A 23,052-nucleotide genomic window follows, 5' to 3' on the forward strand; every position below is an offset into this window, starting at 1 on the left:
TGGTGACACGAGGATTTTCAGTCCTCTGCTCTACCTCGAAATATAGTTCTTTAGTGCAAGCATGGCATTGGACTGGTATAGATGGTCATGGGCGTATCACATGGGTGTTAATACAAGCGATGGATGAGGGGATTGATATAATATATATGGATTGACAATGGTACTCATTCATACCACGTGTTCAGTTGTTTAAAAAGGGTGACGAATCAAAGACAGTCACCAATATAAATATTGGCAATATTTATTAAAAGAATATCAAGAAGCTTTCTCAATGTTTAAGATTGATAACATCAAAGGTTCACAGTTTTTAGGGAACAATCATCATTTGATAACCAAGTTGACTAATGAATCAATCGAGACTTAAGGCACAATTTTGGAGGGAACAATTACCGTTGAAGATCAAATTATCTAATTGGTTAGTTGAAATTGAAGGCACCTTTTTGTCAAATTGTTCCCCATACCCCAATTGGAGAATGCATTCTATTAGGCATGTTAATTATTGCTTTGGGGTCCTATATGCCAGTGTACATCGAGTCCCTTACCCCAATTTGAACAAGTACCTTGAATTTCAATCTCCATACCTTAGTTCAAAATTAGTAAGGAATGGTCTTCTTTAAACATAATTTTTAAAAAGTTACGTGACATGATGATTGTCTTAAACTTTCTGCCACCGTAATAAATTTAATGGCATCTACCCAATTTTTTTTACCACCATGACAAATTCAACACAACCTTTCTAACATATGAAAAAAAATTGGGACGACTTTTCATCCCAACACAGCGTGTGTGCAAGGGATTGCCAATTAGGTCGAGTCAAGAAAATTTGAACTGTCCGTGATTAGATGGTTACAATCCATGTGCATAATGTGTTGTGTACGTTAGAACGATGGCCACGAAAAAGAGGAAGACGTGAAACTCAGTAGCAAACTGAAATTAAAAGGTCTAATCAAATCCAATAATTTAAAGGATATTTAGAGGGAAAAAAAAAAAGAAGGAGAAAATTTCGAAACAAATCTACAATTTTGTCTCTCTCCATCCGAAGATCGCCAAAACTGACCGTCACCAAACGGGCCGCGACCGCTACCGAGAGGGGGGAGGCCCATCGTCAATTTCGCGACAGCCCCGCGCCCCCATCGCACGTGCCGCCCCCACCAACATCACGTGACTCCCCAACTGCCCAATTAAAAACGAAAGAGAGAGCAGCCCGCGAGAAGAAGAAAAGCCAGATGGAAAAATGCTTCCAGAAGATCCGATCCCCCACCCCAACTTTTCTTCTTTTCCTTTCGTAAATATGACCCTGCATCTACAGTAAATTTACACAAAATGCCATCCGCCGCCACCGGCAGCGCGATCCTAGGTGGTGCCCCCCTCCCCGAGTTATTGCCGTGTATTCTATTGGAAACCCGTGTCGGGCGGACGGAAAGGGGACCAAAAAAAAAAAAAACATAACTCACGGCGAGCTCCGGCGGGGTCTCTCGAGCAGCCCCTCCAGCACCACCCTCTTCTTGTGCTCCTCCGAGTTCAGGTCCGGGTCCGGGCCGTCGCCCTTGACCGGCCTCTCCGACGCCAACCACCACCTCAGCTGGGGGATGAAGTAGAACCATACCGCCGTGCACAGGATCGCGCAGAGCCGCCCCCAGAGGATCATGATCACCAGCGTCACCATGATTATCGACATCCCCACCACCGAGTCGAGCCGCGGCGGCCGGGCTCTGCGAGGTTTCGGCGGAGGCTGGGCGGGGCGGGGCGCCGCCGCGGGCGGGGGCGGGGCCGGGGCCGGGGGTTCCGGCGGGTCGAGAATCGGGAGGGAGGCCGAGTGCGGGATCGCCGCGGCTGCGGCGCGGGAGGACTTCGCCGACTTGACGTCGGGCGAGCCGGGCTGGCTCGACCCCGCCCGGATCGCGTCGATCTTCCGGCAGAAGGACAGTCGCTTCTGGCCGTGCCACGTGTTGCCGCGAGCGGCGTCCGCGCGGTTTTCTCGCGCGTCGGTTCGATGGGCTTCGGCTTCGGGCTCGATTGTCTGAAAACATGAAGAAGCGAATTAGCGAAAAAGGAGCAACTCTGTCTGGGACTCACATGTTCATGTCCGATCACAATCGAATTCAACGTCCGCAAAATTTTTTTAGATGGACTTGCCCCGGGATTTTCATGACAACTCTCGAATCAAATCCAGACTCGTTATTTCGATCTTTCTTTCTTTTTTCTCTTTCCTTCTTTCACGTGAATTCCTTCGGTTGACTTGCCGAAAGTGGCGTTACCCGTGCCGAGAACGCGATAGTCACATACCTCTCGATCTCCCTCGCTCTCCGGCGGCTGACCCGGAGGCGCCGTCGCCGTCTCCGCCACCGCCGTCGCCTCCTGCTTGGCCGGCCTGCTCTTGGAGCTGTCCCTATCTCGCTTCGGCTTCGGCTTCGTCTTCGTCTTCGACTTGGACTTGGACTTGGGCGGGGGATTGTTGAACCTGTCGTTGGCCTCTTTCTTCTCGGTCTCGACGGTGGAACTAACGAGTGCGGCGGCGGCGGCGGCGGCGGCGCTGTTCTCGACGGGGACGGTCTTGGAGGCGGACTTCTTGAAGCGGACGGGCGACCAGTAGGACCAGCTGAACTTCAGCCTCTCGCCGCCGCCGCCGTTCGATCGGGTCTTGAACTGGGCCGCTTCATCGGAGCGGCGCGGCCCGAAGCAACCCGAGAACCAGGCGGCCCTCGTTCTCGTTCTTCTCGGTTTCGTCGGAGGAGGCTGAGCCATGAGAGGGATGGAGAGAGGAGGAGGAGGAGGAGGTGGAGGAGGAAGAGGGATAAGAAGAAGCCGGCATAGGGAAGGGGATCCTCTTGCGAGACCCGAGAGCGGTTCGGTGGTGGTGGGGAGGCCCTGTGGGAATGAATATTCGTATTTATGCAGCTGGTTGAAAATGATGTAATCGTTAGCATTTAGGAATTGGGAAATTTGAAAAGTCCTATGTTTAGCCCCTAAGTATATGTGATCACAAACCGTGATAAATACGCCCGAAGCGACTTTGCTAAGCAGCTTCTAATAAATTTGATGCCGAGTTAAAAATTACATCCCGCGCTTGTCAGGGAACGGAATTAGCAAATACTGTAATTTTCAATATACCCATCTATCATTGCAATATCCACGATCAATGCTTTGAAAAATCGTGTATTGACTTGTGAAGCAGACTCAATAAATTTTACGGGTATATGTTTGTATTATATTGACAATAGTCATTAAGAAACCAATTTTTAAGGGCTTATTTTTTTATTATTGATTTGTAATTATGAAACACATGTTCTTCTCGTGGTATCTTGTTGAGGGAAAAATTCCAACTTCCCTCGTTGAATACGTTTCTAAATCATATTCAACATTATACCATCGAGGTATTGAAATCAAGAAAAGCATAATAATTTTCCACTGTCACAATAATGAGAATATGACCAAGAAAAAATTCAACTTTGTATTACCTCACCAAAATGAAATTGTTCATAATTTAGTAAGTAGTGCGAGGATTCACATGAGCATTTTTTATTATGGGGGTGGGTGAACATTTTTCATGCATATAAAGTATTTGTGAAGACCACTATGTGGAATTTTCCATATAAGAAAATTAGTTGATTAATAAGGATTTCCTCTCTTTTTCCCTTTTTTTTTTTTTAATTTCCGGTTTTGATAGTACTTGGTGTAATTTTCACTCATCTGTATTAATTAATTATTTTCGGTTGGGACTTTCGGGGGATGGCCCTTGGACTTTCGTGGCCGGGGCCGCGTCGTTACACGTTTTGCCCCACCCCATCCTCCTCCCCCCTTTGACCGTCGATTGCCTTGCTCAATACTTTGGTAGTAAATTGCAGTTCCGAGTTTACCAACGTAGTCTGCCTTTTCGCAACTGTCTGAATTTGGAGGTAGCTTCACTCCACCCCCTACGCGCTTATCATTCGCTAAAATCTTTCCTAAAACTGCGATTCTCGACTTAATTGATGTTATGAGCACATACGAAGTAAGCTATGACTCATTCTTATTAGAAAGAGCTTTACCATTCTTGAATCACTGTCACGTTGCCCGGGTCGAGCAATTGAGGTGTGCCTAATTTTGGGTATGATGATTTATCTCGACGAGTGACACAAGCAAAGTAATTAATAAAATAAGGGCAAAAAAGGGGTTAGTCTTTTTCCTTTCTCGAAAGGGTATATCACTACTACCAAAAAATAAATAAAAGGGTATTATCACGATTAGATTCGAGCTTAGTCACAAGTAACCAATACACTACACAACCTACCTAAAAGTCTCTCCTTTTTCCTTCGGTCTTTTTTTTTTTATATATATATATAGTTTTTGGTGTGCCATTTAGACTACGCGATAGCTTCCGATTGACGAGGGATGGGAGTCACGCCCAGCTCACGTTAATTCCGGGAAAATTAAACTAATCGCTCCTTTCGATCAGAAGAACAGGACGAATAATGCGGGCGAACGAAACCAAGAAATCGCGGGGGACACGACACGGCATGATCCCTCCTTCCTTTAAGATCGTCGCGGATTGACCCGCGAAAGTCAAGCAAAAAGAAAGAAAAAGAAAAGGAGAAAAGAGACGACGTAAGAGGTCGGAATTTCCGCATTGTAATTTCAGTTGACCTCGTTGCGTGGTCGGGGACGAAACTAGAAAAGATACAAAAAAAAGTTGTGCCGGATGTTTGTCATTTTCCAGTTTTATTTTTAGGGGGTTAGAATGGTTCAAAATCTGCATCGGAAAACGCGTTATCCCCCCTCCATGTCGTCTGCGATCGAAGTTTCGCCCTCATAGTCATTTTAATTTTCTTGACGAATGGCGCCGCAATAACTTTTAGTTTTCTTTTTTTGGGGTCGAAAGTGCCGCACTAATTTATGTCAGTCAAAAATAATATGTTTTCCCCCTTTTCTTTCAGGGCATCGAGTCAAGAAATATAAATATATAAGTCGCTTGATTTTACCCGGTCCATTCCTTCCCGCGGATAGGATTCGTTCAATCCAAAGGACTTCATAACATTCAACATCAACTTTATTCTAGGAATATGAAAAGCACGTCAGTAGAGGGTAATAATAATTAGATATTTGTCTCCAAACTAATGGTATAATTTATATCTTCGTGTGTCGAAAACTTATTCATGATTGAATAAGGCCCGCTCGTTTTGATACCCATTTAGAGTTTCGAAGCACAAGAAGTTGGAAACTCTTCGTAGCCCGATTGTCGTACTTTATGAATGTACCAAATGTTTTATTCTCAGATGACTAAAGGTCATCAATTTTATTCATACTGGGTATGAAGGAGATTTCCAAAGTTCAAAAATTATATTGATCTAGATGATGTACTTTCGTAGTTTCAATAGGGTTAATATTACAAAAAAATCTTAAATTAATACATTTGTGATAAATTTACCTCAAATTAATTTTTAACTAGCAAAAACTGGTATATTTATGATAAATTTATCCTACGTTACCTTTTGTTAAATTTTACAATCAAATTAAAGAATTGGATGGCACGTGATGATTGATAAATATACTATTTTAGAATTTTACCTTCCGTTTATCATATGCACCAATTTGTGGTTTTCCGTAGCATTAATATAATTTAATAGAAACACCACCGGCCGTGGTGGCTTTGTTGAATAAGAGCTCCATTGATCCTTGCCCAAAGGTGAGGGGTTTGAAATCCAACGGAGGTGCTTGATGTCTTAAGTGTGATACTGGGGTGGTGGGTTATTCCGCTAGCATCACTTAGATTGATTTACTCATGCCTGTACGAGATTCTCTGGGTATCAAAATAATAATAATAATCAAAATAATAATAATAATAATAAATATATATATATATATAATTTAATATAAACTAACGGAATGTAAATTTGTTATGAATATATCGGTTTTTTTTATTTTTGTTGGTCAAAAAATTAATTTAGACTAAATTTGTCGAGATGTATTAGTTTGAGATTTTTCATGATATTAATTTTTTTAATATGCTTAATCATTGAAAGTAAATAGTCGTCCGACAACATGTAATATTCAACTAAACCACATTCGAAAAGACTGGAAAATGTCCGAAACTTTCTGATTGTCGCCTGATTATAAATTCCGTTAAAAAGCTCAGCCAACCAATCCAAGGTGGGGGTGGTTTCAAGGTCAAAGAGCTTACACAAGATCAAATTGATCTTATTATTATTATTATTATTATTATTATTATTATTATTATTTTCCGCTGCTAAACATCTTTGAAAGGTGAGGTAGCCATTGCCTTCTATCGATTCTTTATTTAAAAAAATCTGAAATTACGTTAGATCATCGAAATCCGGTTTGACTTTTGGGTGTTTTCGCATGAACTGGTCCTCATTCGTAGCTGCTTTTTTTAAGCCCCACAAGTCTAGTCTCTCGTGTATAGGTTTTTCACGCTCTATTCATGCGCCTAAACAGTGGCAAAATCATAGATTTAGATTATCCGAGAAATAGGGTAGATAGTGTATAGGGATATTTCATGGATTTCGTAAATTATATTTACAAAATATGTTTGGTGATTATAATCGCATCAAGTATTGAAATGGACAAGGGGGCACAACCCCACTAGCTTTCCTCAACTCTTCGAGGACCTAACTCAAAAGCCTATTCTTTTGATAGATTTGACATTTCATGTATTTGAGACCGACTATTATTGCTTTATGTAGAGTTTCTAGGTGTATTGCGTTTTGTCAATTTAATGTTGGAGCTATGTGTCTCGAATTTTAATTATGGTGTACCATCTAACTTTCAGGCTTCCATGACAAAAGTATAACTTTGCAGGATGTATGAACATTTTTGTGACATCGAGTCCACTGCTGGACACGTATTGTGATTTTCTTAAGTAGGATAATTTATTGAGGGGGGTGTGTTACTTGCCCGCGGTCAACGTGAAAAGTTGGTGGCATCCATGGCACAGTGTAAATTCACATTTTGTGATCTAAACAATCATTGGTTTCTTAATGGTGCTCGACAGAAAATAAATTATTTAAAAAATATTTTCTTAAAAATGATTACTCGAACTAGTTAGTCAAAGATTTAATTTTTCATTATTATCATCAATTCATGTCTAAATATTTTTGTGAATTTTGACAGTATTTTCACTAATTCATTTTTATGAGTGATATAAGTAATCATTTTAAGAAAATATTTTATAAATTATTTAAAATTTCGTGAAACGAACAAAAGATTAGATGTGAATTGTTCCTTTGATGCGGGAATCATCTTTCATGCGAAGGTCTTATGAAGTAAGCATTGCTTGCTCATTATCCGATGGGTTTAATTTTTTTTTTCCAGAAAAAAGGTTATTTAACATGATATCGAAACAAGAGTTTGAATAACGCCCCTCTTTCTATGGCCAGAAAAAAAAAACCAGTGACGTCTTTTTTTCTTAATTTGTTTTTATCATTTTGCTCACAGAGTTGAGTGACCAATTGATCTTGTTACGTCTACATGATACATTTCATAGGTAATCCTCGACTTTTAATACATTAAACTTTTGAATTTTGAATAGAGGGTGCTATTTATTAGGTACGCGGCAGGTAATAGTGAATAGTTTATTAGGCACGTGTAAAATGGGTGGTCACTTGATGACATAAGTCTGGCGAGTAGCAAAGGGTGACTTTCACACGTGCGAGACAAAGACAACTTCCGACTCGACCATATATAATAGGAGTGTTTGAGCTTAGGGCCACGTGCGAGCCCAAGATGGAATAGATATATGAAAACTAAATAAAAGAAGCGTTCGAGAGTCTCGTGAAAAAAAAAAAAAAAAAAAAAGCAACCAGAAACTTCTACTTAATGGGTGGAGGATGGAAATTGAAATAATAACCATTTTCTCCATCTCTTTTTTTTTTTTTTTCTACCTCGAATTAAACATTGATAGATAACTGAAAAGAAAAAAGTCGATAAATCACTCTAATTTGAGAATGGACCATTTTTGGCTCGCTCCTAGGTAAGATGAGTCCCCCCGTATCAAGGGTTTACATCATACCATATGACTTATTGATTTACCGGGAGAAAAAAACAACAACTCGAGACATTTGGAGCAGACAAAGGGCCGGATCTTTTTCTCTCGACGTCAAAAAAAAATCTGTTCTAAGATTTAGTTGAGCATACGTCGTAAGCAGATAACGAAAGGCGCTGTCGTCCCTTGTGTCCAAACAGCAGGAGCCGATGACGCGATGTGCATCCCACGAACCTTCACTATTCATTGAATCTGGATTAAACTTCCCGTCCTTCGTAACCAAAATAATATACAAACGATACGTATAAATCCCGATGACGCAACAGATATCTTGTCCCAAAAAAATTCGCAATTTCCTTTTTCTCCACAAGGAAAGATCTTGACCGAGTCCAACCCCATTTTACAACATCTTTTTTTTTTTTTTCCTAATGAATGATATATGGCTCGAAACAGATATATCGATTTGCGAAGCTTACGCCAAGTCGTGGTGACAGCTGCCTATGTTGAAGCCTGGCTAGCAAACAACGATCGTGATTTCCAGTCCCTCTCTTTTTCTTAAACGTGACTCACATGCACATGAACACATTTATACACAACGACCATAATTTTTATATTACATCATATTATTCAATCCATATTTTCCCTTTTCTTTTGGGCTTGTTTACCAAGCTCCGCCGTCTGATATTTTTTCTAGCTCTAAATGCATCGTTGAAATAATTATTTAATTAGATTGAAGTGGGGTTTTGATGATGTGGATGCAATATTGACGTTGCATTTTAGGGTTTGTTTCATGGCGTGACGTGTGGACATGGCCTTTCCTTGCGCCTTGTGCCGTTGCCACTGCTGCATTCAGTGGCAAGTTGCTTTCGAACTGTTTTAATCCACTTTAATTATTGATTATAATAATATCTGGAATTTTTTTTGAATTTTCAATTACAGTTTTGCAATAAATAAATAGAAACTTGCTTAGGAGCAGGGCAAAGTGGGTGGCGCGATGAGTAGTAATGTAGAGAAAGCTGAAAGCTGGGGTCGGCCATTGCTTATGTGGAAGGTACTTGGATAACTAAATCTTTTGATTATAAATTGCTTCAAAACATTGCTTAGTAAATATATTCAACATTATAATAGTCATCGTGTGTACATTCGTCAAACATTTTTTTGGTGAGAATGGAGATCCTGTCCTACAATTTAGAGAATAATGGACCCAACCAATACGAAGGCTAGCAGGCGGCATTGCATGACTGATGTGGAGGTCGGTGGTGGCGAACCGATGATGGGGCCGAGAGGAGGGGGGGCTGAATGGGAGAGAGGAAAGGGAAAAGGTGAGGAGGAAAATAAACCCACGTAATACAAATTTATTAGCACCGATGTGTCCATTTATCGACGAGTGAATTGAAGGTATCACTTTAAAAAGTGCATCATGCACGTCTTGCGCTCTTATATTAGCATTATTTGTTTACCCCATGAGATTATTGCATTTATATGACATTATTTATAAATGTTTGCGTATTCATATGAATGTTTAAATTTTTAGAATTTTAAAAGTTGCCGGAGAAAAGGAGGAAAAATAAAAAATGAAATGCATGAGTCGTGCTCATGTCCCTGTGCATAGTCTTTAATGAAAAGGCAACCATATATTTTCGTGGACAGATCGAGCGAACCTGTCTTCTTCACGTTGCAATGGACATGCCCCCGATCAATTAGAATTTCTTCTTATGTCTAATCCCAACATAACATCAAATGCCAAGACATTATGCCCGTACCTATCAATCAACGTGCAAATTTAGTCCAAAATGGTTCATTTTTTTTATCCTTTCCTCCTTAACGAAAACATCGTCCATGTTTGAAATCGTCTGGCGCATTTCAATTTATGACGGCATAGAAAGTTATATCAAATTAAAGTGATTAAAGTGGGGGGGATTTGTAGAGATATTCTTTTAAAATACAAAACGACGTCATTTATCACATTTGCTTTTCATAAAGTCTACACACTTGTCCCGTTTTCTTTAAGACACCCACTTGAATTTAGCTAAAAAGGAAGAGAACTCCATCCACTTGAAATATATATCGAGAAAAAGGAAAAGTCTCCACGGCACCAATTGCATGGCACTACGCCTTTTAAATCGCATTGATTTCGAGCTCACACGGCTTTTGGGAGGATTAGATATTGAAAAGGATATTTACCCAAACGAGCAGCTCTAGATGCATAAAATACAGATTAGAGAGCGAGGAAAAAATAATTTTTATTAAATTCTAGCTCGAATTGCTAAATAGTGAATTTCGGGTATTATAGAACTATATTATTTGTATATATATTATATTAGAGATCTATTTTTACAAAGACGTGTGAGTGTCATGGCCCATAATTCTTCCGTACTCATAAAGCCTTGCGAGTGGAGTTTGGGTTTATCAAGTGAAAAGTGAGTGATGTGGAGGGAAATAGTACAACTGGTCCATGGGGGTGGTGTTAGGAGTTTTAGGATAAAAAATATATATTACTTAGAAACCTTAAAGGTGGGGTTGGCCTCCCATACACAAATTGATCGGAAACTAATGCCCCTCTCCTAATAAAGTCATAGAAGGCCGAAATAAGTTGTCAAGCCTAAATAGGTCTGCCGTCTTGCACGCCTGAGTTAAGCTAGACATGATATGATCTCATATAAAGAAGCCATTTGACATATTATTCTTTGAAATAACTATAAAAGGAAGGTTGGATCGGTGTTGTTCACTTGCTAGATACCGTATGAGCTATTTTATGATCGAAGAATTGCCGATCCGTGATAGGAGATTGTCTCCTAATAAGGTCATGATAAGGCAGGAATCAATTGTCGAACCTAAATTGATCTGTCATATCGCTCGATGGACTACATGCCCAAATTAAGTTAGGCGTGATACAATCTCATGTAAGAAAGTTATTTGCCGTATTGTTCTCTAAAACAACTATAACTAAAACAACTATAAAAGGAAGGCTAGATCGATGTTATTTGTTTACCAAATGCCATACGAGCTATTCCATGGTCAAGGAACTGGAGACCCGCGATAGGAGACTGCCTCAATGATTTTGGGAAAAATATTGAAGTTTGATGTTGCCATCGATGGTGGAAGACAAAGCAAAAGAGCATAAAGCCCACCTAAAAAAAGTTTAAGACAATGATTCCGGCATGATTTGCTCAAAGCTTAGTTACGAGCGATTGGGGGGGTGTTCATACGTGTTGCCAAAAGAGACGAAAAGAAAAACGAGGAAAACAACGATAGTGGTGGGGGCTGGAAAAAGTGGGAGGCAGCCCTTTATGCACGATCGAATCAGATTGCAGCACCGAGGAAGTTTATTAAGGTTGGCTTCGTAAGATCCGTCCGCTGAATGATGCGTCGGACTCGCATTGTCGGATTCGATGTGGTCTGCTTGTTTAATCGAGGTCGCCTGGAGATGAGATCGCCGCGTTGTTCAGTATACTGATCCTGATGTATCTGACATGGCTCCGCTTGGACGTACTTATTAAGGAAAGAGCGCTATTGGGTATAGTGAGGCTGGTTTATTAAACCGATTTACCAAATGATGCAATAGTTTGCAAGTGGACATTTGAAATAAGTGAGTCGTGTACAAATCCACCGATAATTTGCATATCACTTTGCAAATCGATTCTACGAAACAATCTAAGTATACATAAGATTTTCCCTTGAGGAAATAAGCGAAGACACTATGCTTAATCCATCAGCACGATGAGAGACAAAAGGTAATTTAAGTCTCATTCATAAGATCTCAACATACAATCTCTTTGTATATTTGCTTTTAAAAGTGTGCAAAGTAATTAGCACCCGTGTGACCAGTGAAGTTTATTTGATTTTGCGATTAGGTCACCAAACTTCAACAATCACTTATGCCCATTAAACTTTCATTTTTTATTTTTTTTTGGGTAGTTGATGCAATTTGACAAGAATTCAATCAATTATACATACCCATGGCCAATTTTAAGCATGCCTCATAAACACACATTATGTCAAAATTTCACGGGAACATCAATATATGACGAATTACTTAGTGGCCACATTCACCCCCATCTATCTATCACCAAACTTCAACAATCACTTACGCCCATTAAACTTTCATTTTTTTTTTTTTTTTTGGGTAGTTGATGCAATTTGACAAGAATTCAATCAATTATACCCATGACCAATTTTAAGCATGCCTCATAAACACGCATTATGTCAAAATTTCACGGGAAAATTAATATATGACGAATTACTTAGTGGCCACATTCACCCCCATCTATCTATCTCAATGCATCGCCATCTCAATCCCGTGAAATAACTTTTTATATATGTAGCCAATAAAAAAGATAAACAACTTGATTTTTCACTATCTGTTTATTTTGCAAAAAATAAATGAATCAAAATATATTTCTATAAAAAAAGATTGTTTGCACGACTTAGCTAAAAAAAAAAACCCAAACGGAAGATGTTTTCCCATTATCAACAATATTCCATACTTAAATATTTTCATTGATGATGAAGATATTCTCAACTAATTTATTTATAATCTTTTTTTAAAAAAGCAATTACTAGATAATTGATTTTGTCACGAAACAAAACAAATTTGGTTTTTCTTTGTGTCGGGACTCTAATAAAGATAATGGAATATGCTTTTAGACTCGAAAAACATATCATAAAGAATAAAACTAGACCATCTGGATTTGACTTGTGTGATCCAACATGCAATTATCCATAATCACCAGCTCCACTATCGCACGAAGTAAATTAAAATATTATTTTCTTTGTTTTTAACCCAAAGTCCTCCACATTTGGCTGTTGCTGATGAGCCCTCTCGTACTCTCCAAATAGAGGGAGATTTCCCATTTGGAAAGAGACGGCGATATCTCGGAATAATAATATATAACCATGGGGAAAAAAAAATTGCTGATGACGTCATATTAGCTTCTGTTGTGTTGTCATTGGAATTAAAAAGGACACCAAATTACAAAAAATAAAATAAAATAAAAATAAAAAGACTGGGGGAGACTTGGTCCTCTCGCTCGCCGCTAGTTAGCTTATTAATCGGTCAAGGTTACACATTGCTAGGGACGTAGGCAATGACGAATCCCCTCCCCCGGATTTGAAAGATGGATAAATTCTGGATCGATTTGGACAGCACGCTTCAAAATCTCAACCTTTGTAAGAAAAATCTATTTGAATTACACAAATTGAGCGATCTCAGCCTCACTCGAGGGTAATAATTTATAGTATTCTAATTTAGTATCGAGGCGGGTTAGAGTTCTTTAATAAGGTGCAAACCTAATTCTTTGTGAATGAAACAAGTAGTACCGTCCCAATCCAGTCTTATCCTCAAACTGTAAGTTTGAATTATGAACATGTGATGGGTATCTTTGAGAGTGACGTTTGGCTCCGCATGTTGGGTCGCAATTTTATTTTAATTTCATTCATTCGATTCGCTTCTCAATTACTTGTAGCTCTAGTGAGATTACTTCTTGTGCAATTTTGATTTTTCGGCGACAGTCAATTTTGCAAACGCGTCTAGTTCGTTAATTAGGGTTTGTCCAGTACCTGGCCGGCCCATCTTATAGTCTCTTCAAATTGCTTAAGAAGGCCTTGATTGATTGGGCTGAATTTGTGATAGATTTTGAGGCCTAAATGTCATTTGCTCATGGCCTTTCATGGGTTGGGCTTACCCCCGTTCCTCTTTTCGGACGAATTCCCGACGCGACACGAACTTGTGTTTCACCAGTCTAAACCGAAAGAGCTCTGTAGTCACATCGAAGTACCTATGTATGGAACAAAATGATGCGAATAGCCGACACAAATATAATGTGAAAAGAGACCACCCACCTGGGTGGCGCCGCTGACGGCGAGCTTCTCCCCCTAACACAAGGGGAGGAGTTCAATTCCCAGACGTTGCAGGGTGACTTACCCGATGGCACATGTTGCCCTCAAGATTTACCCCATGTTACCCCGGGCCTTTCGGACTCGTGTTGGTACGGTGCGCGGATTCTCTGGATCACAAATATATATAATGTGAAAAGAGGAACTATCACCCTTAGCTCTTAAGGGGTGCATGAACAGAAAAGGAGGGGGATAGGAGAGAAAGAACCTGGAAATTTGTTGAAAAATAAACCTAATGCGAAGATCTTGATGCTCAGCTATTACAAAAATTGGTTTTACTTAACTGATTGATTGAGTGATCAGCAAGGTTCCATCAGATATCTCATATTGCTCTCCGCAAGGTAACGAAATTAATCCTTTAAATGGCCCACTTTGAATGCCTAATTGCAATCCGATGCGACACCTTATCGGACTAACTTAACATATCGGCATTAATATACCTCAAATCGCTTTAAAAAAAAAATAATAGGAGACGACGTATTAATAGAAAATTGAACCCAACAATAAATGATCCGCACCTCATATAGAAGTTAGATCACATATTTAACAATATGTCAAACGTAGGACACGAAAGTAGGATAGACCAACCTTGACTCTTGTTCAAGGCATGATCCGTACTCAACATGCTTTCCTCTCGCGCTCTAATGCAACGAGGATGGGGATTGAGAGGTTTTCACAGTTGAACAACTACCTTATAAATTAAAAGTCCGACCAAACTCACATTAAATTAACTCCTTTCTGGTCGGCAAAAGATGACCTAAGAACAATGTCGTTTCTAAAATCACGATCAAGTCCCTCTCTCCTTTTGAAGGCATCGAAAAAGTGTTGGCCCTCAATATTTTGAAATATTTTCAAAGAATTTCTCGCGAATTAACCTTTCTGAGATTCCATGCATTTGATTTAAGGAAAATGATCATTCAATAAAAAAAACCATTTAGGATCAAAGAAAATATGCATGCTTAAAATTAAGAAAACAAATTTTCTAAGCCAAAAATATTTTCTTTCATGATGAAAATTTCTCTGAGATAGACGTACTTTTAAAACTTATCTCTATACATGTTCGCAATTCATTCACCCACATCAAAATTGCTACTCATTCTTGGATTTCAGGACATGCTAAAGCAAAGACGATGCATCGTGGAATTGAGAAACCAGTTGAATTATAACAAACCAAATGAATACACACATCGATCCCATTTATTGACAAAAAAAAGAAGAAGAAGCCAGCTTTCCTTAGTACATCTATCTGCAATCCCTCGCTCACTGACATTCCAATACACATACGTATAGTCCGACACCAAATCTCCACGTGAAGATTTATCGAAAGACAAAGGACATAAATCGCCATCGCCGGCTTTATTCGAGACCGCCCGGGTTCCCATAGCCTAACCGTAGTACTTCAGGACGCACTTCCGGCGCTCCGACTCGTCGCGCCGGAAGAGGTTGACCTTGAGCCCGTGCTTCATGTACATGGTCAGCGCCAGCTTCGGCACCACGGGGTGGCCCTCGACCACCCGGACGCGGTACCGGTACAGGATGGAGGCGGCGGCGAACTTCATCTGGTAGTAGGCGAAGTCCTTGCCGAGGCACAGCCGGGGTCCCCCGTTGAAGGCGGTGAACTTGTAGGCCGACTCGCTGGTGAACCGGCCGTCCCGCAGCCACCGCTCCGGCCTGAACTCGCGGCAGTCCTTCCCCCAGATCGCCTCCATCCGCCCCATGGCGTAGATCACGTAGAGGACCTTCGTGCCTTTCTTGAGCACCGTCCCGTCCGGGAACACATCGTCCTCGACGACCTACAAAGTCGACAGCGCATTGATTAGGCGATAACCCCAGAAAAATTCTGACGATGCATGCTCTGAATTTTTGTAAAAATTTAAATTCCCGGCTTCGAAAATACTAAAGTAATCTGGGAACAGGATAGGACAAATAATAAGTGGGAGTCAAAAGGTGTCTTCGTGGCATTGATTGACCTAGTCAACCCTTGAGATTTTCTCTTGATGATGCGTGGGAGGCTCTTCTCTAGGAGGCCAAAGGCCACGTCCTTGAAACTAGGCATCTTTTTTAATGCTTTTCAAGCAGTTAGGTGAACGAGAAATTAACTCGCAACCCAATAAAACAACTCCATATAAATGAACTTCCTTTTCTGACCAAAAACAAAAAAAGAACTTCCTGTAGTCAATATAGTGTGATTTCGACGTCATAAAATTGATTCCCATTAGATTAAATTCGGGGAACATTATAACAAATTTAAATCACGATAACCCACTTAAAATTCTTTTTAATAGATATATGCAAAGCTTAATACATAGTATCTTTCGTTAGCGAATATTTCATGTTGTTTGTTAAGTAATCTAGTGAAAAAATTATCTTTTTTCTTTGGCATAATCAAGCTTTTCGAAATCAAAAAAATTTCTGGCTCGCTGCAAGGAAAAATGAAGGGAGTGTGGTTTACCTCTTTGTGATCGATAGGGACGGAGGGATAGAGCCTGAGAGCCTCGGAAATGGCCGCCTGCAGATAGTCCATCTTCTTGATCTCCTCCGGCTTGAACACCAAGCCCTCGCCGCCGCCGCTCGCTCCTTCTCGATCGCTCACCACCTTGCAGAGCTCAGCCACGATCCTCTCTTCGACCTCCGGGTTGTTGTCGAGCAGCCAGAAGAACCAGCTCAGCGCCACCGACGACGTGTCCCTCCCGGCGAGAATGAAGTTCACGCATATGTCCCTCAGGAACTTGTCCGAGAACGGCTTCCCTTCCTCGTCCCTCAGCCGCGCGAACACCGTCAGTATGTCCGACCTCTGGCACCCGTCCTCGGCGGCGAGCTCCTTCTTCCGGGTCCGGATCACCTGGTTTGCGAACTCGTCGACGCCCTCGATCGACTTCCTCAGCGTCCTCTCGGGGCCGACGTCCAGGAGCCTCATGAGCTTCCACACGCACGTCGGCGTCACGAAGCGGAGCACGGTCGCCTCCGTCGCGTCCTCGAACGCCCTCGCGAAGGGGATCTCGGGGAGCCCCGCGCGGAGGCAACCGGGGTCGACCCCGAAGGCGATCATGCACACGTTGTCGAAAGTCAGCCGGAGGAGCACGTCCTGCAGGTCGACAGCCGTGGAGGCGCGGAGGCTCTCCTCGAGAACGGGGAGGAGCCGGGCGTGGACGAGCTCGAGGAGGGACTCGGTGGTGAGCCTCCGGAACTTGGCCGAGTGGAACTCGATGCTGGCCGTCTTCCTCTGCCGCTGCCACGTGACGTCGTCCGCGTTGAATATGCCGTCGCCGAGGAGGTCCCGGACGGTGTCGCGGAAGTAGGGGCCCTTGGGGAAGTTGGAGAACTTGGTCTTGAGGAGGTGCTCGAGGTTGCGGGGGTCGGCGGTGACCACGCAGTTGAGGCTGGTGAGCCAGGGCCCCGGAACCAGAACGTCCCGTTCTGGCGGCACACCACGCCGGAGATGTACTCGTACATGTCGCCCTGGAGCCCCGCGACCAGGGAAGGCGCCATCCCGAGGACCGGCCACACCGCCAGCCCCTGGCGCTTCCCCTGCCGGACGGCATGGATGGCCACGAAGACGAAGACCGCGAGGAAGAGCTCGAGGATCTGGACGTGCTCGACGAGGTGGAGCCGGCCGGAGACGAAGCCCCCGGCGGCGGCGGAAGCGATGGAAGACGGGGAGAAGGTGTAATTGGTCATGGTGTTGGAGTGAAGGGGACTTGAGCTGTGGTGGTGCATGAATAGGTTATGGTTTGAAGATGCGAATCGCGGGTCACGAGTTATATGGGGGGGTCGATTGCGGATGCGTTTCTTGGCGTGCATGATTTTGCACGAATCGGTTTCGATTTGGTGAGCTGAAAGTGTGCGTGCTTTTTCAAAACGGATTTCTCCCCATGTCGTATTGCCACCTCGGCAAGGGTCGCGAAATTGGGAAATTCCCGTGGGCGAATTTTCCCTGGGTTTTCGGAGAATTTATGTTCTTATCGGTGGAACAGTTCGTATTTTCCGATGACTAAAGTGGGAATGTCGGGAGATTCTCTTTACTTGTTAGAATATGAAAAAGATTAATGTTTTGAGAGGGGAGAGGAGGGTGATAAGAGGTGGTTAAGGCGGATGACCTAAGTGCAACGATTTTCTACAGGCCTTTTCCTAAAAGCTTGTTCTTTTCTATTCTTTTTGGTCGGATTCCTAAAGGCTTGTTCACAGTTGAAATATATTAGGGGAAAATATGTAGATGGGGCGGGCAGTAAGGTTAGCGAAGTTAAATTTCGTTTCGATTAGGATCGCTGTGCGACGACACGTGGCGATAATTTGGCCACACGTCCAGCCCCGTTTTGACCATGGTTTGGCTGCTTTGGATTGGAGTTTCCACCTCCAATTTGCAATTGCAAAGTACGCAAATCTAAGATGAACTAGATCGTGCGTACACAAGAATTACGAGTAATTTGCTGTGGTTGTGAATTTACTAATGATGCCCTTGATCGAGATCACTCGGTTTTGGTTTTTTTATCTTGGGCAAAATGAAAAATATATAATTTGATATTTGTTTAATTTGAAGAACAAGTACACGCAAGAAAATGTCGTTGGTTGCTGAAACTTTTGCTACATAAGTGACACTGACCTTACTTGGAAAATATTGATGGGTTAATCCTCTACAAAAAACTTCACGAAATTAGCTACGTCCCGATGACAGGTCGTCCTCGCCATCGACTAATCGGCAAAGCGTGAATAGGAAAATGTACCTAGAATGCAAATGACAAAACCTGATACTTTAGTCTTTTTATTAATGTTTATTAGATTGATATAGATTTCGTTTCTCGATTAGTGACATTCACCGGCGGTTCGTGTTGTAGTGAGGAATGTGACCCGCGCAATTTTACTGGCTGCTTATCATACGCTCCCGGTGATTTGACGGGAAAAAATGGAAAATAACACAAGCTTTGGACATCTTCTCGCAGCGATTGGGATCAATTTCTTCTTTAATTACCAATGTTTATTAGATTGATATAGATTTCGTTTCTCAATTAGTGACATTCACCGATGGTTCATGTTGAAGTGAGGAATGTGACCCGCGCAATTTTACTGGCTGCTTATCATACGCTCCCGGTGATTTGACGGGAAAAAAATGGAAAATAACACAAGCTTTGGACATCTTGTCGCAGCCGATTTGGGATCAATTTCTTCTTTAATTACCAATGTTTATTAGATTGATATAGATTTCGTTTCTCAATTAGTGACATTCACCGATGGTTCATGTTGAAGTGAGGAATGTGACCCGCGCAATTTTCTTGGCCGCTTATCATGCGCTAGTGATTTGACGGGAAAAATGGAAAATTACACAAGCTTTGGACATCTTGTCGCAGCCGATTGGGGATCAATTTCTTCTTTAATTACCAATGTTTATTAAATTGATATAGATTTCGTTTCTCGATTAGTGACATTTACCGATGGTTCATGTTGTAGTGAGGAATGTGACCCGTGCAATTTTACTGGCTGCTTATCGTGCGCTCCTGGTGAATGGAAAATAATACAAGCTTTGGACATCTTGTCACGGCTAATTTGGGATCAATGTCTTCTTTAATTACCAAAGTTTGACGTTGAGGATGCGTACCGTCCAAAGGCAGCTCATTAGATTATGGGCATTTAGGTGTCGAATCAACATCAATGGAAACTTATCTTCGATTTATTTCATTCTTATAAGTCTCTTCGACCCACCGGAAGAAGATATTTTCACACGAATTGAGGCGCTTGGAGATTTATTAGCCACGTAATGCTCGAGTTGCAACTCATCGATGTTACGCTTATGGAAGATTGATTTATTATAAATGGCTTACTTAATGATGCGACAAAATTCAAGTGAAAATGTAAATATCAAATGGGTTATATTGAACACCTGTTTAGAACCCGTCGAACCAAATAATTATTCCAATTTGATGGTATTTACACTAAATAATATAAAAAATGAACAGCTCTTGGTTATTATCAACATGTGATAAACTTACTCCATGAGAACAAAGTTTGGTCATTTACGAATATGATTATTGACAACTTAAAAATCGATAGCTTGAAGGAATCAACAAAAAGTAAAGTCGACAATTTCGGATGCAATCGTCAAATAAGTAATTGTTAAAGTAGTAGCGTAAAACAACTGTCAAGACAATGGATTTGAAGAAATTATGATTACAGTGGGGTCCATTGAATTATCAAAATAGTGAAGTTAACGTAGTTGTCGATGCAATCAATCGGCAATCGTTTGTAATCGTTGGTCTGTTAATTGTAGGTTTTAGATAGGCTCATCGTACTCTTCAAAGACTCCCCTTCAAAAACAACATAAACTTGTTATCTTTTGATTGTAATTTATTCCTGTATCCTAAGTATAGCTATAGTTTCAAGATATCTTGTTGTTTATTAAATTGCGGAATATATCTTAGCTATAGTTCTTAGATACCTAATCGTTAATTAAATTTCCGTACTGTGTCTTGCTATTATTTTGCATTGTCGACAATTAAATTCCAACAAAGCGATGTTTATTGTAATGTCGATTAAATTTTGCTAAAGTACATCTATCTATTTCCTTGTGTGCATGTGATATTTCTTGTTTGGAATCGTCACGGAATCCATCTTCTCTCAATTGAATAACGACATTCGGTGAAAAGTATTTCGTCATTAAAGCAAATTCCGTCGAAACAGATAGAATATATTTTGATACACGTCTAATCATTCCATCTCAATTAGCACAAAGTAGAGGATGAGAACAAAGGCAAAAGATTGTCTAATTTTGCAACTCGTTCTATCCATGGCCATAATATGCAGCGGAAGGAAAACACGCAGTGCTTTGTCATTACGCAAGTTACGGAAATGAAGAACGCAAGTCTATGAGGGAAAGTTTTAAGCGATGACGTGACATCGCGCCACCAATCGAACCGGCCAGTCACAACAATTCACGAGACCTGGCCTTCGTAATGAATTGAATGGACGAGAATGCGACGCTTGAAGAATTAGGGTTCTGAAGCTATTCCATAGTCCCTAAATTTAAATTACGAGGAGACGGCTTAGTGGTTGGCTTTTGATGATCAAGAGCTCATGGTGGGTTCTAAACCGCATCGTACTCTATCGACTTAAGTTCTAAACAAGGTCAATGACAAAATACAAGAAGGTACGTAGAAATTCAAACCCACCACCACCTTTCTCTGTACTAAATTGTTAAATAAATGTTTGACAATGTTATTGGAGCCAAAGTACCTAGTATAAATATAATAAGAACTTCCAAGCACGGGTCTCCCATGGAATTTGAGGTTTTTTTAGACCGATTGATGGGATTTGTTTAGCCACTTTTTCCATGTTAGATGAGCATCAACCATCGGTCGATATGGACATTAGAAAAAATCGTGGCTGACATTGGACCAACCCCTTTTGCTTCTTAGGTTCCTTGGTTGGAGAAATTTTCTGGAAAAGAACACTAAGTAAAACGTGACCCAAAAAGCTTTTTGAGGAGTTTGATTTGATGCCAGCCTTGCAAATGTTGTGATCCGAGTAATGGAGTTCTATACGCCTCGTTCTCAATCGAGGACAGATTCATCCGTAACCGACGAGGCGATCGGTTGAGGCCGAGTGAAACCCACTTCCATGTGCTTCGATAATAGGGTACGAATCTCCCAGATCAAGAAATCTGAGTTTGCCCTTGTCGTTGCTTTGGCTTGTTGATGGTGTAAGAATAGTTCTAATTTTGCTCCGGTGAATATTGACGGTACAATAATGACAAACTCGCTCAATATTTAATATGGATGTAACTCAGATCGAATTTTGAATTGAGAATATGAAATTCCTATGATAAAGTCAAGGGAGAAATTGCCGAGAGTTCGCTCATCCCGTTTTTTCGCCATTTATTAAAGAAAGAAGGCAAAATATGTCCATTATTTTTAAAAATTTAGGGAAAAATATGCAACTGGCTATATAAAAAGAAGAGAAGGATTTGTTGGGCAAATCGATTGGATCCTAAACACCGGGCCTGGAAAAGTGACATCGAGCGGTTGTAGTTGAATGAGGCCTTGCACACGTCAACATCAAGAAATACAAAAAAGAAAGATGCTTTGCCCTGTTCTAGGCTCAGGGCCCAAATTTAATTGGGAAAAACATTGGGGAGACTCCATTGCTCGAGTCTCTCTCTTCCTCCCTTTTTAATAACGAAATTGAATATGGATTGGGCTCACACACAACGAAATCACGCACGACTCTTTGATTCGACTGATGCAGTAATCTCGTGAAGTGTAATCTAACGACGGACAGCTCGTCCCGTCGAGGCGAAAGACTTTTTGATTCTGATAAGCCTCTCGCTCGCGCTCTCCTGATAAGGGCAAGGGACGAGAGGGCTCCGCCTTCCTAATGCTGCGTTGGAGAATTTTGGGGCCAAATTTAGACCATTTTGAAATTCAATTCAATGTAGGAGGTGGAACTTTTCATAAAACGATGTGTTTGTTCGATGACCGCACGTTTACTCTTCATTTCTATGTTAGCATGAGACATATACAGAACGATTCAAGAGAGTTCGTCGACAGCGATTCTTGCATGCTTCCGAATCATGTTAGCTCAATTATTCTTAACCATAGAATAAAGAGAAATGTGTCGTTCGCTTTTGCGCCACAACTTTTTAGCGAATCACTTAAGTGTCAAATTGGAATAAATAAATCACTAAATGTTCGTTTGGTACTACTTGTATTCGGGGGGAATAATTTTCTTTTAAAAATAATCTCTTTTTTATTTCCATTCCTTAAAATAATTTTTGAATAAAATAATGTATTTGGTAATTACACGAAATTTATATTATTGAAATGGAAAAAGAGCATGAATGTGTTTGACGCAATTCATAATTTTTTTTTGTAATGTAGAATTTCTTTTAATATTTAATAATTTTGTAAGTTTTTTTTTCTTTTTTTGTTATTCTTACCTGTTGTGGCCGCCGCTCACCATAGCGGTGGTCGGTAGCGATTGGCAGTCAAAAGGCAGCAGGTGATGGTCGGCAGTGGTAGCGGCGATGATCGATGGTCAATGGGCAGTAAGCAGTGATGGTGGCCAAATATTAATGGGTGGCAATGGGGGTCAAGGAGGAAGAAAAGGAAAAAGAAACAATAATTTATTTATAGAAATTGTTCTTGAAAATAAGAAGTTAATTTTCTTTACTTCTTACTTCTACTCCAAATCTA

At 41.0% G+C, this 23,052-nt stretch overlaps 2 protein-coding genes across 2 annotated transcripts; both read right to left on the reverse strand.

Moving 5' to 3' along the window:
* Positions 1 to 928: 928 nt before the first annotated feature.
* Positions 929 to 2,880, reverse strand: LOC104454008 (uncharacterized protein P8B7.26). The gene is made up of 2 exons (XM_010068698.3): positions 2,287 to 2,880; positions 929 to 2,020 (listed from the first exon to the last, which is right to left on the reverse strand). Exons 1-2 carry the CDS (start codon positions 2,743 to 2,745, stop codon positions 1,451 to 1,453), a joined length of 1,029 nt encoding a protein of 342 aa, XP_010067000.2. The 5' UTR covers positions 2,746 to 2,880; the 3' UTR covers positions 929 to 1,450.
* A 12,136-nt stretch (positions 2,881 to 15,016) lies between these two features.
* On the reverse strand, positions 15,017 to 17,620 carry LOC104454009 (cytochrome P450 86B1). Its single transcript, XM_010068699.3, is given in 3 exon segments — positions 15,017 to 15,666; positions 16,326 to 17,272; positions 17,275 to 17,620. Coding segments are annotated over 3 exon segments (1,671 nt in total). The 5' UTR covers positions 17,591 to 17,620; the 3' UTR covers positions 15,017 to 15,258.
* Between the last annotated feature and the right edge of the window lie 5,432 nt (positions 17,621 to 23,052).

The sequence above is a fragment of the Eucalyptus grandis genome, chromosome 7 (assembly GCF_016545825.1).
Source record: "Eucalyptus grandis isolate ANBG69807.140 chromosome 7, ASM1654582v1, whole genome shotgun sequence".
In the NCBI taxonomy this organism is placed as follows: domain Eukaryota; kingdom Viridiplantae; phylum Streptophyta; class Magnoliopsida; order Myrtales; family Myrtaceae; genus Eucalyptus; species Eucalyptus grandis.

Bases quoted from the DNA above. Each gene is read 5' to 3' on its own strand.
- LOC104454008 (XM_010068698.3), bottom strand. From the start codon at position 2,745: ATGGCTCAGCCTCCTCCGACGAAACCGAGAAGAACGAGAACGAGGGCC. The intron at 2,021-2,286 runs GTATGTGACTAT...TCATGTTTTCAG, and splicing joins AGAGCGAGGGAGATCGAGAG to ACAATCGAGCCCGAAGCCGA.